The sequence below is a fragment of the Rhipicephalus microplus genome, chromosome 9 (genome assembly GCF_043290135.1).
Source record: "Rhipicephalus microplus isolate Deutch F79 chromosome 9, USDA_Rmic, whole genome shotgun sequence".
Classification (NCBI taxonomy): Eukaryota; Metazoa; Arthropoda; class Arachnida; order Ixodida; family Ixodidae; genus Rhipicephalus; species Rhipicephalus microplus.
Genome location: NC_134708.1, coordinates 5,284,105 through 5,300,872, shown reverse-complemented (window position 1 = coordinate 5,300,872; position 16,768 = coordinate 5,284,105). Strand labels below are relative to the sequence as shown.

The window sequence follows — 16,768 nt, the reverse complement described above, 5'->3', positions numbered from 1 at the left end:
CATTTTGCGCTCATTTAGCAGGCAACCTCTTTAATACATGACATAGCCTCTAAAATTAACAAACGTCAAAGTTGCTAATCTTGAAGGCCAAGTACAAAGCCCTTTAATTCTACGTAGGTAGCGCCGTCATAAATGACAGATGTTTCGTGGTCATTCGGCAGGCAAAAAACTATATAGGAGGCTATGGCCGCGATGACGTCCAGCTTTGCTTTTTTTTTAATATAGACATGCAGCTTGATTGTGTATATTGCACGGAGGAAGGAAAGGAGGAACCTTTCCTTCCCCCGGGTGTATATTCGCTATATACAAGTACCGTCATGTAGCATACAATCTAGGAACTAAACAAAAGACAGCCGACTGACGAGGCGCTTTTTTTCGTTGGGCACAACTACAGCGACCCAGAAGTACATAAGTTATGAGAATTCAGAATGAGCAAAACCCAAGAAAAAATGTAAAGCATGGCCTCCAAGGTTTAAGCTATTAGTAAAGCATAGAACCTTTCCTTCATCCGTGGTTTCATACAATTTTTGTGTGAAACTACGAAGAAAGTGAAACTCTACGTAGTAAAGCGAAAATTGCATTACAAAGCTCTCTTGTAGTGCTGCGATTATTATCTAGATAGTGAAATAAATGACACAAAAAATATCTGATAGTGAGTTAGTTGATTGGAGGTTAGAAAAATAGCAATTAAATGTTCAAATTTAAAGTTCACTGGAGTGATGTAGCCATAAAGCTAATATGTATGGATTTAGCGTCTTATTTATTGATTTTTAGGCAGTGTGGCGAGCAACAAACGAGCCAAAGCGAGTCCGAATACAAGTCGACAGAGAATGCTTGTACCGGTCAACGTTACTAGATACTTTTCGTTTGCGCCGTCTTCAAGTTCTGCAATCTAAGGACAGTACGCGTTTGTACATTCGTAATTGTTCTAGTCAAGTAGTGCGTCGTGTTGATTCGGGCGTTGTCCCATCCTCGTCTACTCACATGGCGCACCACCATCACGGTCACGGCGGCGACCCGTGTGGAGGCCACGGGGGAGACTCTTCCAACGGACTTGAGACGGGTGTACAGTACTCGCTCTACTCCAAAATAGACCTTGACAACGTTGAGTGCCTAAACGAAAAGGAGGAAGGGTCCGGCAAGTTGGTCTTCAAGCCATGGGAGCAGAGATTGGATCGTGAGAAGGCGAGTGACTCATGTCATCCAGATGACATGACAAAATGTCTTAAACTTTTCTGTCGCAATCAGACTTGTTCTTGGAACCTTGGCTCCTTTCACAAATGCTGGTAGCGATCTGGACTCCAGGGAGTCTTGAGCATGACTTGCGTTTTTGATCCCACGGGGCTTGAATTCGAACTGGAGAAAGTGCATAAAACATGTGAATCAGTGGCAATGAGAACAGGCCGTGATGTAAAAAAAAATAGTGTAGGGGATGTTGTTAGAAGTAATGCAAATGTGAAGAAACAAGAGTGGACGAAAAGATAACTTGCCGCTGGCAGGCACCGAACCAGCGATGCACAGGATGGTCTACCGGACGCGTTATTTGAAGGTCGCAAGTTCGGTCCCTGCCAACGACTAATGATCTTTTCGTCCACTTTTCTTTCTTCAAATTTTCATTACAGTTAGTTCTAATAACATCCCATACGCCTTCCTTAACATCAGGGTCTCTTCGTTCTCGCTAGTATTGTGTCTAACAAAGAAAAACGAGCCCCTAAATTCCCATTTCTCTCCGTGAAACAGTGGTGTCATTCTGAAAGGTAAGTACACAGCAACGTGGGGAGTAGCCAGCATTTTATTTCGGAGAGGGATTCAAACACTTCCCAACACAGTCTGGCTATGCCTATGATTGTGACTCATATGGCTTGCATTAAAGAAGTTTGACACTACTTGGTCCCCTGTACCTCCGAACAAAAGGGCAGTGGACAGACGTGTGATATTGAGCCTGCTTCACTGGTGCCTCGCACACCGCAAAATTGTAGCGATATGTGACTGTGGAACAGTGCACGAGCACTATTCAATGCAGAAGTTTGGTCTTGTGGATGATAGCCGAACTTAAACATATTAAAAAGACACCAAAAGTCAAATAACAATTTATGTCAGCGTGAAAGCTTAATGTATGACGATGGCTAAAACAACAATGTTGTCAACAGCAGTGCCCTACTTACCGAGAAATTGATGTATATGCACGAGAACACGCGCACTACGATAGCACATTCGCAGAATGATCCCGATGACGTCAGAGTTACCGCCTACGATTAATCACTAGTAATCAAACTAGCTGTACTAAATAAAGAACCTTCCGCCCATAGAGATACGTAATGCTTCTTGTTCTTTTCTGTTTGATTCATGAAAAAAATTACCGCCGCACGTTACTACGGGGAGTGGCGCGATTGGTTCAAAAGTTCGATTTTTGCCTGGTTGAACCACTGATCTCTACTAGGGGGAGCTGGACGGTGCATTGAGCGCGCAAGGTTGAAGCCACCGGAAGGCGCCGTTGGTGTCCCGGAAGCCACTGTCATGAACAGTCGTCTGCTGCGGGCACGGGGGCTTTTTTTTTTTCTTTTTAATAAAATGCTGGCCTGTAGAGAGCTCTGAACTTTATGAATTGACTGGAAATGTCATGGCAAAGACTTTTTACACATCATCATCATCATCAGCCTGACTACGTCCACTGCAGAACAAAGGCCTCTCCCATGTTCCGCCAGTTAACCCGGTCCTGTGCTTGCTGCTGCCAATTTATACCCGCAAACTTCTTAATCTCATCTGCCCACCTAACCTTCTGTCTCCCCCTAACCCGCTTCCCTTCTCTGGTAATCCAGTCAGTTACCCTTAATGACCAGCGGTTATCCTGTCTACGCGCTACATGCCCGGCCCATGTCCATTTCCTCTTCTTTATTTCAACTATGATATCCTTAACCCCCGTTTGTCCCCTAATCCACTCTACTCTCTTCTTGTCTCTTAAGGTTACACCTACCATTTTTCTTTCCATTGCTCGCTGCGTCGTCCTCAATTTAAGCTGAACCCTCTTTGTGAGTCTCCAGGTTTCTGCTCCGTAGCTAAGTACCGGCAAGATACAGCTGTTATATACCTTCCTCTTGAGGGATAATGGCAATCTACCTGTCATAATTTGAGAGTGCTTGCCGAATGTGCTCCACCCCATTCTCATTCTTCTAGTTACTTCAGTCTCGTGGTTAGGCTCTGCGGTTATTACCTGCCCTAAGTATACATAGTCTTTTACAACTTGAAGAGCACTATTACCTATCTCGAAGCGTTGCTCTTTTCCGAGGTTGTTGTACATTACTTTCGTTTTCTGCAGATTAATTTTAAGACCCACCTTTCTGCTCTCCTTGTGTAACTCCGTAATCATGAGTTGCAATTCGTTCTTGAGTTACTCATCAATGCAATGTCATCGGCGAAGCGCAGGTTACTAAGGTATTCTCCATGAACTCTTATCCCTAACTGTTCCCATTCTAGGCTTCTGAAAACCTTCTGTAAGCATGCGGTAAATAGCATTGGGGAGATTGTGTCCCCCTGACTTACACCCTTCTTGATTGGTATTCTGTTGCTTTCTTCATGAAGCGCCATGGTAGCAGTTGATCCCCTGTAGATTTCTTTCAGAATGTTTATATATACTTCATCTACGCCCTGATTCCGCAGTGTCTGTGTTTTACACATAAGTACCTCGAAATGATATTTATTTTTACGCGTTCTGCAAGAAAAATATGGTGTTTGACCGCCTATTTTTTTATCGGAGCGCGCTGAAGGTGTTTGGTTTTTTTACATGCAGTTTCCCACGCCCGAGGCCTCAAATATATCAGAAGTGGGTCAGTAACTTAAAGAGCGACAACTGGATGCCGACTCTAAGAAGCAGACTTTGCTGGGACCATTTTGCAGTCATGTTTGGGCCCTCGCTCCCAAAAACTTATCTTCGAAACGATGTCATCCCAACATTGTTTTCTTTCCCGGATCAATCACAAAAGACAAACCTTTGTGACCAGTACACTCCTTCTTTCTTTTTCTTGTAAAAATTGCTGTGACAATTCTTTTTTTCTGTCACCTGACTAACTAGTAATTGTAACGTTGTACGTAACAGCACTGCGCTATGTTCAAAGGGCGTCGCTATGGCGTCTGTCATTTTTCGTGTAGCGTTGGATGACCACAAAAATGTTATATTTGTCGGGGTCTCAGCGAGGCGAACGAGCGCATCGCCACGCCACGCTCTTGGAGTGAACGGACACAGTGGACACAGTCGGTACAAAGCCCACAACATACATACATTTATTAACTAATTTAGACGACGATATCGTCCGCCGAATGATACATCAATTTTAATTAACATGCTACCATACAAACAAGATAACACAGTGAAACACTAAACACACAATAACATGATAAACACACACTAACACACCCAACACACTAACACATACCCAAGGCGGCGTCGCCAACGCCTGACCTTCCACGCGGGACCCCGGCGCGAAGCCCGCGGTGCCGAACACCGGGGGCCCACGCTACAGACAACCGTTCGCGGCAGCCGCCACGCGCAGAAGAGGCTCGCTCAACGCTCGCCCGCCACCAAGGCCCGCCTTCTGCCAGGGGCCACCGCCGGCGCTACCACTCTACCAACAGTGGTACTCAAAGCGAACACAACGCCATCTATCGCCTGGCGGTGGTCACCACCAAAATTAAGCCTTGGGGCGAGACACGTGCGCCACGCGGCGCAGACAACTTTACAGGGGGGGTGTCAGCACCCCCACATATTATAAAAATAATACATAAAAGTTACAATCACAACAACTGACACCAGATATTTTATCAATTACACTCCTGAAATGCCCAGAAGACGCCAGATTTCGAGACACCGAAGGGACTTTCTGGTGACTTCACAAGGGCCCGCATGGGTGAGGGGGGATGCGTCGTCCAGCCTTTTTAATGGAAGTCAGTGGGTTGAACTGGACAGGTCATGCCATCTAGCGGGACCCAGTTGAACCAAGCATGCCTGCCATTGCAGAGGCCCTAGCAGGAAATTGTTCAATCGCTGTTGTTGCTGCTATGGCCCCCGCTACTATCGCTCTACTACTACTATGTCGGCGGTTGCGCAGTTAAGTCGTGCAACGTTGTACACGGCAACAGTGACGTGAAAGGTTCTGATTGAGGTGGGTAATTTTAAGTGTGCTAACGCGATGTGGACCACTAAAATGTGATTTTATTTCAAAATAAGCACTTCCTTGGCATAAAAGTAGTAGCACTACGAGGATTCTGGACCGTGCTTTCAGCAATCAACATCAACTTAATATTCGCCTTTAGTGTCCCTTTAACAGCTCAAAGTAACCCTCAGACAATGAGAAGACACGTGTACTGTACACGCACTAGACATCAACTGTAGGGTTTACTGATGAAAACAACTGCAATACACACACGTGTGCGAAAGTTTCCCAAGATGAAGAAAAATGTGGAATCACATTTTCTCTCCTACTCTAGATTGGGTGTTTTCTGTTTGCCTTCTAGATTCTGTGCCCATTTTTGTTGCATAATTTCTAGCAATAATTTTAGCTCTCCACAAATTGACAGAATCAGCTAGTTCTGCAGTAATTTTTGCTGATTCACTATCAGTGTGTTCCTCTCTCACTGCAAATGTGGACTCACAGGTTCTGACTGCTTTCGGATCATTAGTTCCACCGCATATACAGCTGATTAAGTTGGTTTGGGTTCTAGGACATGAGGGACTTTTTCTCATTGTAATGGTGGATGCATTACTAATTCATCTTTGAATGACCCAGTTGTTGACTTTTTACTGGCATCCTAATTCATTATTGGGGCTAGATTAAGGAGGAAAATGATTTTAGCAAAATTTTCTTCATCATTCATTATGACAACTTTAGAATTTCAGCACCTGAATTATCATTCTAATAATAATATATGTCACTTATAAGCAATTGATGTAGCAGTGCCAAACTCAGTATCTCATTCTAAAAAAACACGGGGTGTGTAAATATGGATACAAGAAGGTAGTCAGCACACTACAAAAGCCTACTATCAACTGAAGATGCACGCAACAGCAAAGAAGAAATAACGCATGCACGGTGGTCTACGGGAAGGATGACTTTAAAAGGACACCAATGAGCAAAACGGTTTTTTGCATATTAGTAAAGTACGATTTCACAATCCCAAAAACAGCACGACACGGCACTTGGTAAGTGAGAATACGCGTGAAAAGAAAATGGGGGTTGTGACGCCACATTGAGATTCCCGAAATAAAACTATGACACGAGAAATTTTGAAAATGTCTACTAGAGGGGGGGGGGGGGGGTGTTCCTACGTAGCTTCCAAAAGTACATTGTCACCTGTGGGCGTCACAAACATAGCATACAAAGTTTCAGAAAATTTCATCGAGCCAATGCCACGAGAATACCAAGAATACACATTGAAATTTCTGACGTCACATGCGGAGATTTTGGCATGAAATTTGAAAATGAAACTTCAACTTTCATTTTCTTCACTAATAATGAACTTATCAGAGTAAAACGTACGACATTGCAGTTCTCAGAGTGCAGTTTATGAATCCAAATCAAGTCATTATTCCTCTTTAGTGTCCCTTTAAGGCAGTGGTTCTCAGCCATGTGGCTCGGGGGTCTTTGTGGGCTGGTGTAAGTGATGGGGGACCCCTTGCTGCGGAGCGGAGTGAGGGGGGATACGTAAGGAAATTAACACAACTAGAGCGTGAAATAGATGCATTTTATTGCTACCAAACATCAAACAAATGTGCCACATCACTTCATTTCGGACAGTCCATCAATAAGTGGCACAGTCACGCTTAAAGAAAAACGCGGGGGAGGGTCTCGCGGATCATAGAAATGCTTTCACGGACCCCCAATTGAGGACCACTGCTTTAAGGCATTTGACTTCATTTTTATGCAAGTGAATAGACAGTTGGCTCGCGCATGTGACACCACTATTGTCGATATGCCATGCCTCAATCATCAGGTGTGTTTCTTTGTTCTTATGCTGGTACAAAACTGCACATTCATCGAATTTGGTTGTGCACTTACACTCTCCACAATGTGAAGAAAGATTACAAGGTGAGCCTCTGGTTAGCAATCTCTTATGTTCCAACAATCTCTGGTTAATGCAGCGGCCCGTCTGTTCTATTCAGAAGTGACCATGGCTGCAAGGGACCTTAAATAGAGTGATGAGCTGCAATGCTTCGTAAAATTTTGTGGAATACATATATTGAAATACGTCAATTAGCAGTGTGAAATCTAGATACTGAAGTATATTTCCCATTATCGTAATGGGATATTTCGGAGGTACTCTTGAAAAAAGTCCGAAAAAATATTCCGGAATACAGATACTGCAATACAGACCTGGTGCCACTTCCTCCTCCAGATGCAGGAATACTTTTCTAGAGGGGGAGGCTGATATTTCACAAAAACAATAATTAGTGCAACATAATGTTGTAAACAAAATTGCAGAGCATGGAGCCTTGTAGTTTAATTTTTGTTTATTACAGTATGCTCAGTGCCATTAAACATAACAGAGGGGCGCTCACAATGTGCATTACGGGTAATAATTACATAATTACAGTTATCAGTTGTAATTATGAAATGGCTTGCCACCCAAAAAGTCGGGCTGGGTGCACTGGCCTTGAACGAGTGTGACTTTCAGGAGCCTACAATACTGTTTCTGCAATTCTGCCATCAGCGTTCTCATACGCTTTAGCACATGGGCCATTATGTGCTTGATGGGAAGCCATCGGGCCCTAACATTCTTGCCGACCAACGGGGTACCTTTGATTGCCTTGGCACAAAAAAAAAAAAAAGAAGAAAAAGAGAAGACTTTATTCTCCCTTTGAAAGCACTGATAATGCACCTAGACTAATTTCTCGAATAAAAATGTAACAAGATACCCGTGCCTTGCATAGTATTGTAATACAACCTCATTATAAAGGTATTTCACTACTGAGATACACATTTATTTTTTAAAGATATCTGGATACAGAAATACAGATACTCAAAAGTCTCTCTGAGATAAATATAGCAATACTGCTCAGCCCGGCTGATATACTACACTTGTACGGCAGCCAGTAAAATTGGTGTGTCTAACAAAACAAAAATCAGTCTGCTTCTTGTCTTTTACTCGCCCATTCTTTCTCTGCACAGTAACACAAATTTTACCTGGCTTATTGGCAGCCATGAAAGCAATGTTAACGTCTTATCTGCTTTCTACTTTCCATAGCACGTGAAATAGACAATTGTGGGCAAATGGTAGGCGCAGGTTAGCCAGATGGGCACAGGAAACACCCGTAGACGAAGAAGCACCACTTTATATACATATCGCCACAGACACGGGACTACACTACGTGACATATATACATGTAATTACAACTAGCATGAACATGTTCCGCACTCACACCACTGCAGATAATCTCGGTGCTTCAGTCGTGGAGTTGTCGAAGAGCGAAGCTCCAAGCTCTCGTCAGGCGTTCCCCGATCAAGGGGTGGTTTGCAATGGTGCACAAAGCCAAGTCAGTGGCCACATCCTGTGGTCTTGATCTCAGCGGGCCGGAAGAGGGCCGCCTGGACTCTGCACCAGGACGGGGGTGAGTTGCCTCATCTTCGTCAGGACTCGTGCGTGACCCGGCTCAGCTGATACATGCCAGGGAGAAACCCAGTGCAGCAGTGTTGGCACCTGGTACAGCACCAGGGACGACGAGAACAGTGCCGCAAAGGGTGGCTTGAACGGTACCTCGAACAGCGACATGCTGGGGCCAGGGACAAGGCCAGCCACTCGCCGATAACGCCGCCGCGGAACCGCAGCCGGGGACAGGTAGGGCAATGCCCAGCCTAATAGTCCTCTGGATCGTGGAAGCCGGGATGGGCCCCGGACCAGCAGCGTCGGATCAGATGTCTGGACGTGGCCTGCTGCACGACCGCCCAATGGGTTTCTCTGCCGCTCGCCAAAAGATCCCCGTCGCTCGAGGTCTTAGCTAATCCCCGCACACGAATACGTGCATTGCCGTGCTTCTTCTACTTCACCATAATCATCATTATTCACCATCATGGCGAAAGCTGTGCACTTCAAATCGGCTCCGCACACCGCACACAAACAGTTGTCCACGACGACTCGCACACCTCAAGTCGATGTTTCTACCACAGCAATGAATGTACGGTATAGACGTTTTTATCGGAGAGGAGGATCCCCTGCTTTCCAAGCTGTTGCACGGGAGTACAAAAGTTGACATCACAGATTTGGCCCTGCATTTTTGGGGGTCACGCATGTTAACAACAGCCCAGAGGGGCTTATGGCGGCGCCCAGGGAGTTTTCAGTAAAGAAATCTTTACATATTACATGTTTGTTCAGGCCTAACATAACAGACTTCTTTAAAGATTCAGCGATAGTAGCCACTGTAAAAACAGAATAACATTAATCTAAAAGACATGTAACCTGTGCATTGAAGCTGTTGCTCATTTTTTGCCCACAAGACTTCGTGAGGGCTGACTTCAAAGGACTCTTGACAGCGAAAGTATTGTTTGCAACTTTTTTATGGGTATTTCTACCTTTGCGTATGGTAATGCCGAAATTGAATTCTAAATGCTCTAACACATCGTGTAATTTATGCAAGCATCAATACTTCAGTACCATTTTGCACCAGTTAGAAACGTCTGCCTAAATAGCATATGAAGCTAGCGCCTCACACTGGGGCAGCACCAGAGACTACCTTCACTCAAGCTTCGGTGAGGCTGATCGCACTGTTTTCAAATAGGGGGACCTGCAGGTGCTGATGAATGAAACGATGTGGATGCTTTGAACGTGTCCCCCTCAGAAAAAAAGAAAGGCATTCCTGGCGTAAGCAGCCAAATCCACCTTGAGAGCAGCACGACAACAGAGCGAGAGGGGTGACAAACAATAGTCCTCACCAAGTCACAGTCGGCCTATATTTTGTGCGCTGCAAATGTTCTCTAATGCCAACAATACTTGCTTGACCCCTGTAACATCAAGACGGTGCCCCATGTGTACATAAAACCACAAAAAATGTCGATTGCACTTGAACGCTCGTACAAGCATGCACCCTCACTTTAAAACCAAATTGAATGATGTTATAGGCAATACTCGTCACTAATAATCAGTCGGACTTGCTTCTGCATGCAGGACTCTCAAACAACACAATGTCGAGTTTATAATTTCGGTGTCAGGGGTCTGTTAAGGCAAGACATGCCTATTCAGTGTTTCAATTTTTTTTTTTAACTGAACTGGTCTGACAGCTTCAGGCTATAGAATAAATCATTACTGCTGTATTAATAGCTTTCTAATTGTTTTTATTTCTTAATTCAAATGAGCTGCTTGATTCTATTATATACATAATTTCTATTTATCTATTGTTATCACATAAATTTTTCTTGTTTTTGTTACTTTCATCCTTTTAGCAGGCATAAGCTAACAATTTTTTTCATTTTTATTATTTTTATTGAAGAACTATTCAGTTTCTAACCGAAGTTTCCTCGGTTAGCGTGGGTGTGTATCACAGATGAAAGCTCTACTTCACCAAAAGAAGGCGCAGACTGCTCGTTTAATAAAAGAGAGGCACTGCAGTGTTGCTCGAGATACGCTTTTTTTTTTCCTGAAATGTCTGCTCACACATTTATTAGATTCAAAACTAATACAAAAAGCCTGAAATGTTCTTCTAGGTTGCTGCTTATCAACGTTTGCATCAAATGGCTGCCCTTCAAATCAGGCAGACAATTGCACCTTTGGCTGTGATAGCTGCTTGGTATGAACACATTGGTGGAATAAAAGGGAATAAAAAAGAAAGCAACAGCCTAGCAGTATGTCGCATGCTGCGCAAGGTTTAAAAAGCTGTGACCGGCTGATATGCAAACCACCTCCCTTATGTGCCTGTTTTTGACTTACCTGTTTGCAGTATGTGGACAGCGATGTAGATGAGGAGCTCCTCTTCAACATCCCGTATGTACCATAGCTGAGTGAAGAAGCCTGCTGGAATCTTGTTCCTCATGGTGCGTGTCTTGCAGCTTCACTGGAAATGTCAAGCTCAAGTCCATCCTAATTGTGGGAGGCGTGGCTGGCATGCACCCTTCCAAGGTTCGCATGTGAGTAAAGCACCAATGTGTATCCATGAAAAACTCCATAAGCGGGGCTTGTGTGGTCGAGCCGATGTTTTGACTAGTGGACTAGTGTTTTTCAAGGCTAGAACTAGTCTTGAAAAAAACTAGTCCACTTGTCGAAATGTCAGCTCAAGCACATAAGCCCCGGTTACAAACTATTATCGGAAGCTTCCATCCTCCCTTTCCCTCTGTTTTTTTACAGCAAAAGCTGTTATGAGATCGCAACTCAGGTCACGCGCAGTTGTCTGCCGCCACCACCGGTGTCCATAACCGCATCGCCCAAATTTAGACAAAAAAAAAAAAAACCTAGCACCAAAGACATAGTGGGGCTCAAAACCCGGGTCTTCCGGGTACCAGCCCAGTATTCTACCACTGAGCTACGCTGGTGCTAGTGACTTCTTGGCAAACCTAACACCAGAGACACTGTGGGGCTCGAACGTGGGTCCGCTGGGTGCCAGCCCAGTATTCTACCACTGAGCTGCTCCGGTGCTTGCGACTAGTTGTCAAACTTGCCTTAGGCAGGCCTGATGTCGGGAAAGCAATCGCGTTAATACGATTTGTAAAGCGTTTTAAAATAGCGAAAGAACAACCAGTCGTCGCACAATGCGAATAGTGTAACGAGTGGGTCGTCTAATGCTACAACCTATTACAAAAGCTTGTTCTTGTTCCCCTATTAACTGTTGTGCATACCCACTTCAGCCATAATTCCTCATCGCCGTCAGCCACTGCATCAACAATTGGCATTAAATTCCTTGCAAGTGTTTAGCGGAGCCCCGCCGCGGTGGTCTAGTGGTTGAGGTACTCGGCTACTGACCCGCAAGTCGCGGGATCGAATCCCGGCTGCGGCGGCTGCATTTCCGATGGAGGCGGAAATGTTGTAGGCCCGTGTGCTCAGATTTGGGTGCACGTTAAAGAACCCCAGGTGGTCGAAATTTCCGGAGCCCTCCACTACGGCGTCTCTCATAATCATATGGTGGTTTTGGGACAGTAAACTCCACACATCAATCATCAAATCAGTGTTTAGCGGACACCACGCTTCTCAGAAGAATGACAAAAAATAGCATAGCTAATGCCGGCCTAGTACCCAAAAGTTTATTATAAATGCCCTAGTGGGTACCAATCAAGTGTGCTTGCAGTAGTTACCCAATGAGTGTTTAGAAAAGGCTCTGAAAAGCCGCTCTCCTAGCTTTCGCTGTGACTGTGCTGCGCCTTCCGCACAGGCCCGGCATTTTCTTTTTTTCCCCCTCTAAGTATCTAGTAACCCAGAGGTGGTGTTTCAACCTGTTACACTTAGAAAGGCTGAATGTGTACTATATGACAGGCAAACGCCACATGGTGTTAACATCTGGGTAATAACATCAGTCTGCAGTGCACGCCCATTCGTGCAGATTTCTGTGTGTCTGTCTTTGATGGAAGAATACCACTGACTTCTGAATTTGTATGCCTGTCTATAGTTTTGTGCACTTTATAATTTTTGAACATCGTGAATAAACTAATCGAAGTGAGCTTTATTGAAGATGTTAGTTTTGGAAGATAATACTGGCATACACAAGGTTCACTTGTGAGTAATGGACCACAGTGTATTTAGTAGCGCCTTGTAGGCAGTGTTGCAACCTGTTAAACTTTGAAAGGTATAATGAGCACTGAATGACAGGCACACGCTGTACGGTGTTCACGTCTTCCAGTTCATAACGCAGAGTTCATGCTCATTGGTGCAGACTTGTGTGCGTCTGCCTTTGATGCATAAATGTCGCTGCCTTGTAAGTGTGTACGCCTAACTGTTGTTGTGTGTGCTTCATAATTCTGGAAAATTGAGAACGAACTCAGCAATTAACAAGCTTTATTGAAAAAATTAAGGACTTTTCAGTGTGCATTGGGATGAGCAATGATGGGCGTAATGCTAAAAGATAGGAAGAGAGCGAAGTGGATGTAAGAGCAAACAAGTGTAGCTGATAGTGTACTTAAAATGGATCTGTGCAGTCTACACAATGCGTAAGGCAGATAACTTAAGGTGGTCAGTTAGAACAACAGAATTGCTATTAAGTGATGAAAAGTCCAGCTGAGGATGAGAGAAGGTTGGACGGGGATGATGAAATTAAAAATTTACAGGGATGAAATGAAATCCGCTCGCATAAGACAGGGTAAACAGGAGTTGGGCCTTTCGTAGTGGATGTAAAAAAGCAGGCTGATGTTGTTGATGATGATGATAACATACACTAGAGAACTTTGTTTGTCTGCACATCGTATTGTCCCTTTTATATTTATTTTCAGGTTCAAGAATCGGCGACAGATGACATTTCGTGATGTCCGTGCAACGCCCGAACAGGAGTTTGAGCTGCAGCCTGATGCCAGTGGTAACTTGGAGTACCCTGTCAGGTTTGCCACTTTCTCCCCTTCTGTTGTGGTATGTTCTCCATATACAGCTGTGCTTACAAAGTGAAATGTATAGATTATAAGTCAAACTGTGCGAGCAAGACTTTGCAGAAGCCAACAAGGGTCAGGGCAACACTGTGCAGGACTGTAAAGTTCTCCAGTGTGCACCACTTGTCACTGCACTTCCCGAGCAACTTTGGGAGCGACACAACGCGTGTCTACTACATCGGCCTGCATGGGGAGTTCACACAGGTGGGTCTCCACTTAGCACTAATCACAAGTCGGCCTCTTCATAATTTCATGCTATAAGCAGCGCAGTGTACACCATAACAGCACCACTTGTTAAGATTTTGTGTCTCGGTTGCAGACTGTTAGTCTCCTATACCATATATAAGAATTGTGTGAGGCCGGCTGACAAGGTACAACATAATAGGGCAGAGCCCATTCAATATGTTATTCTGGTGTCTGGCAAAACATATCTAGGTAATATTTTGGACATTTCACTCTTGCATTGATCGACTTGGTATTGTAACTGGGAAAGATTTTACGGATGTTTTAGCTACCACCACAGTGTAATGGTCACCGCTTTGAACAAGTAGTTTCTTTTCAAAGCAAACTCTATATCATAATCTACTGTAAGTGCCTTGTGTCTATTAGGCCAAAACCTAGCATTCTTTGCGGCTTTCTGGGGAAGTACACACCACACTTGGAAGGAGGAGGGGGGCTGGAAGGAGGAGGGGGGCTGTATGCTATTCATAATTTGGCTGGCCGAGAACTGTATACATGAGAGATACTGTCAATGCTGGTTCTCACAAACTATGAAAGTGCACATGAGGGCATAGGTAGGTGAACTCACTCAGACTCTGATCAAGTTATGAGTGTGAGTGTCTCTAGGTGAGTAATATCATGGTGAATCTGAATCCGAGTGAGTCCAGTTGAAGAAAATTTTCGTTAGTGTGAGTCTGAGTGAGCCTGGATTAGGAAAATTTTGGTGAGCCTGAGAGAGTTTAAAGTGCCAAATTTATTTCATAAGTGAGTCTGAGTGAGCTCGACAGATTTTGCCGACCTATGCATGAGGGTGTAATCAAGGCATAGCAGCAGGGGGGAGTGAAGTATTCTTTGGACGTTCCACTTTAATGTTGCCTGTGGCTACAAAATCTTTCATGGCGTTATGTTTATGGGCATGCAGAACTCCGTTCTGTGATGACAGAAGTTTTAACTCATCACGGAATTGCAATTGGAAATGCTGCATAACTATTTACCTCCGCTATATGGCGCGGCGGCTGCATTTCCGATGGAGGCGGAAATGTTGTAGGCCCGTGTGCTCAGATTTGGGCGCACGTTAAAGAACCCCAGGTGGTCGAAATTTCCGGAGCCCTCCACTACGGCGTCTCTCATAATCATATGGTGGTTTTGGGACGTTAAACCCCACATATCAATCAAATCTATCAATCCGCTATATGGCAGAAAAGAACAGTATTCAAACCTGGGAAAAAGAAAGAAGTTTGTAGCCTGTGATCTCGAGTGGGGAAAGGTTAGTGTTACTGTAGTGCCTAAGGCGCAATGCAATTTATTTTATGCGTGCAGGCTCAGAGGCAAGGTGTGGTGTTGTGCAGCTATGAGAGTGCCGCCAACCCTGCCGACCACAAGGTGCAGCATCTCCAGCGAGCCAACTTTATGATACAGTAATAAAAGCAAAGTGAGACTACTCGCTTGCAAGTTGTTTAAATTTTCTGTTCGTAGTGCATTGTCATCTTAATTAGAGAGCTATGACAGCTGCAGTCTGTGTCAGACATCAGGCAGAAGCTCTATCTCGGTGCCAACTCCAATTTTCTTATTCAAGTACACAAAGAATACAGCAGTGACTTCACTCCTGCACCAAATCAGGTATACTGTGCCATCCTGATTATATCAACTGAAAGTGTGCCAAAGTTGGACTTGGAAGCGTCTATTACTGGCAATAACCACGCTGGTGGGTCAAAACAGGTGCACCTTGTTCTCGGGGCTACCTAAGTCAAAATCATGTACTTAGCACTATTCCGCCAAATAAACAGCGGTCGCACCTGCGTCCAAAGCAATCCCCATTGCTATGCTTGGTGCAGATGCAACTTCTGTTGTACAAGTCTGCTTAACTGCGAAATGCACTCTCCGCAAGACTTGTGACGTCTAGGCCACTTGGTAGCGTGAAACTGGCATTGATTCATCGGCGGACATCATCCGTTCTAGGAACGTGGCTGATAGCTTGTTAAGCGTTGTGCAGCACGCAATTAAAGTAATTTTCACTAATAACTGCACGCGTTCTGCCAGAATTTTCTGTCACGTTTACTTTTGGACATCTCAATATACTTTTCTGTGTTTCTCATTCTCAGAACACGTGGACGGTGAAAACGCGTTGACACTTTTCCTTTAAATACTTTGTTCATGGATCTTCGTTCACAAGTGCCTTTTCCTAATTCCTTCCACCAGCACATCTGCATTTGTAATCGCTGTTGCGGTAAAAGGCCCAAAAAGACCCTGCCCTTTGGAATTCGAAATTGATAGGGTCCAAATTCAAAATTTTCACCTGCATTTTTTTTAATGTCATCCCATGATTAAAAGCATGCCTTCTGGATGGAGTAGCCGAAATTCGGTTTCAATATGTGCAGCTTTTAGTAGTGATGCCATTGCTAGCGGCTCTGGCATTGGAAGGCCCACTGTGAAGCGGCTACTCTTTGTTACACGTCTGCATTTCTCTTTTCAGGGTCAATAGAGGGCATTTAAAAAAAATTGATCATCACGGCGTTGCATTCTTTGCTTCGGGGGTTTTTTCTTCGGTGGGGAGGTGGCGTCGCTGGCTTGCTATCTCGAGGCATAACAAGACAGCTCGTAAACTTTCTGTGCTACTACAGAGGATTGTGCTACTAACTTCTGCTTCAGGTTGTTAAACTGACAGCATGAAAACCACTTCGACAACTGCAGTGATCACTGTTTCTTTAGCTGGCATTCTTTTCAGTTATGCGATATCGGATCCAAAAGATACCATTCGTCAGTTTCACTTAACCTCTTAGTAATGAATGTGCAACAAATCGTATTATACCAAATAATAAGGCTTGACGTCGTCGGCTAGGAGAGGTGACGGGATCGCTATTTCGAAAATCTGCGCACTCACAACAGCTTGCTGCACGCATCGTGCTCATTATCCATACAGCGACTTACCCCTGGAACATCTCTTGCAAACCGATGCACATACACATGCACGAACAACGCGTACTAATGGACGTCCAAGAATATTGGCT

At 44.5% G+C, this 16,768-nt stretch overlaps 1 protein-coding gene across 2 annotated transcripts; it reads left to right on the top strand.

The window, feature by feature from the left end:
- The first annotated feature begins 830 nt into the window (after window positions 1-830).
- On the top strand, window positions 831-15,222 carry LOC119163371 (PITH domain-containing protein CG6153). 2 transcript variants are annotated; one of them, XM_037415353.2, is made up of 6 exons: window positions 831-1,185; window positions 10,919-10,962; window positions 11,028-11,105; window positions 13,392-13,496; window positions 13,637-13,745; window positions 15,081-15,222. In XM_037415353.2, the coding sequence occupies exons 1-6, from the start codon at window positions 985-987 to the stop codon at window positions 15,180-15,182; spliced, it is 639 nt and encodes a 212-aa protein (XP_037271250.2). In that variant the 5' UTR covers window positions 831-984; the 3' UTR covers window positions 15,183-15,222. The 2 variants fall into 2 exon arrangements, with proteins under 2 accessions (XP_037271250.2, XP_075729135.1); XM_075873020.1 differs by lacking the exon at window positions 13,637-13,745 and having other exon boundaries at window positions 838-1,185.
- The last annotated feature ends 1,546 nt before the right edge of the window (window positions 15,223-16,768 follow it).

Bases quoted from the DNA above. Each gene is read 5' to 3' on its own strand.
- LOC119163371 (XM_037415353.2), top strand. From the start codon at position 985: ATGGCGCACCACCATCACGGTCACGGCGGCGACCCGTGTGGAGGCCAC. The intron at 13,497-13,636 runs GTTTGCCACTTT...AACACTGTGCAG, and splicing joins AACTTGGAGTACCCTGTCAG to GACTGTAAAGTTCTCCAGTG. The intron at 13,746-15,080 runs GTGGGTCTCCAC...TTATGCGTGCAG, and splicing joins TGCATGGGGAGTTCACACAG to GCTCAGAGGCAAGGTGTGGT.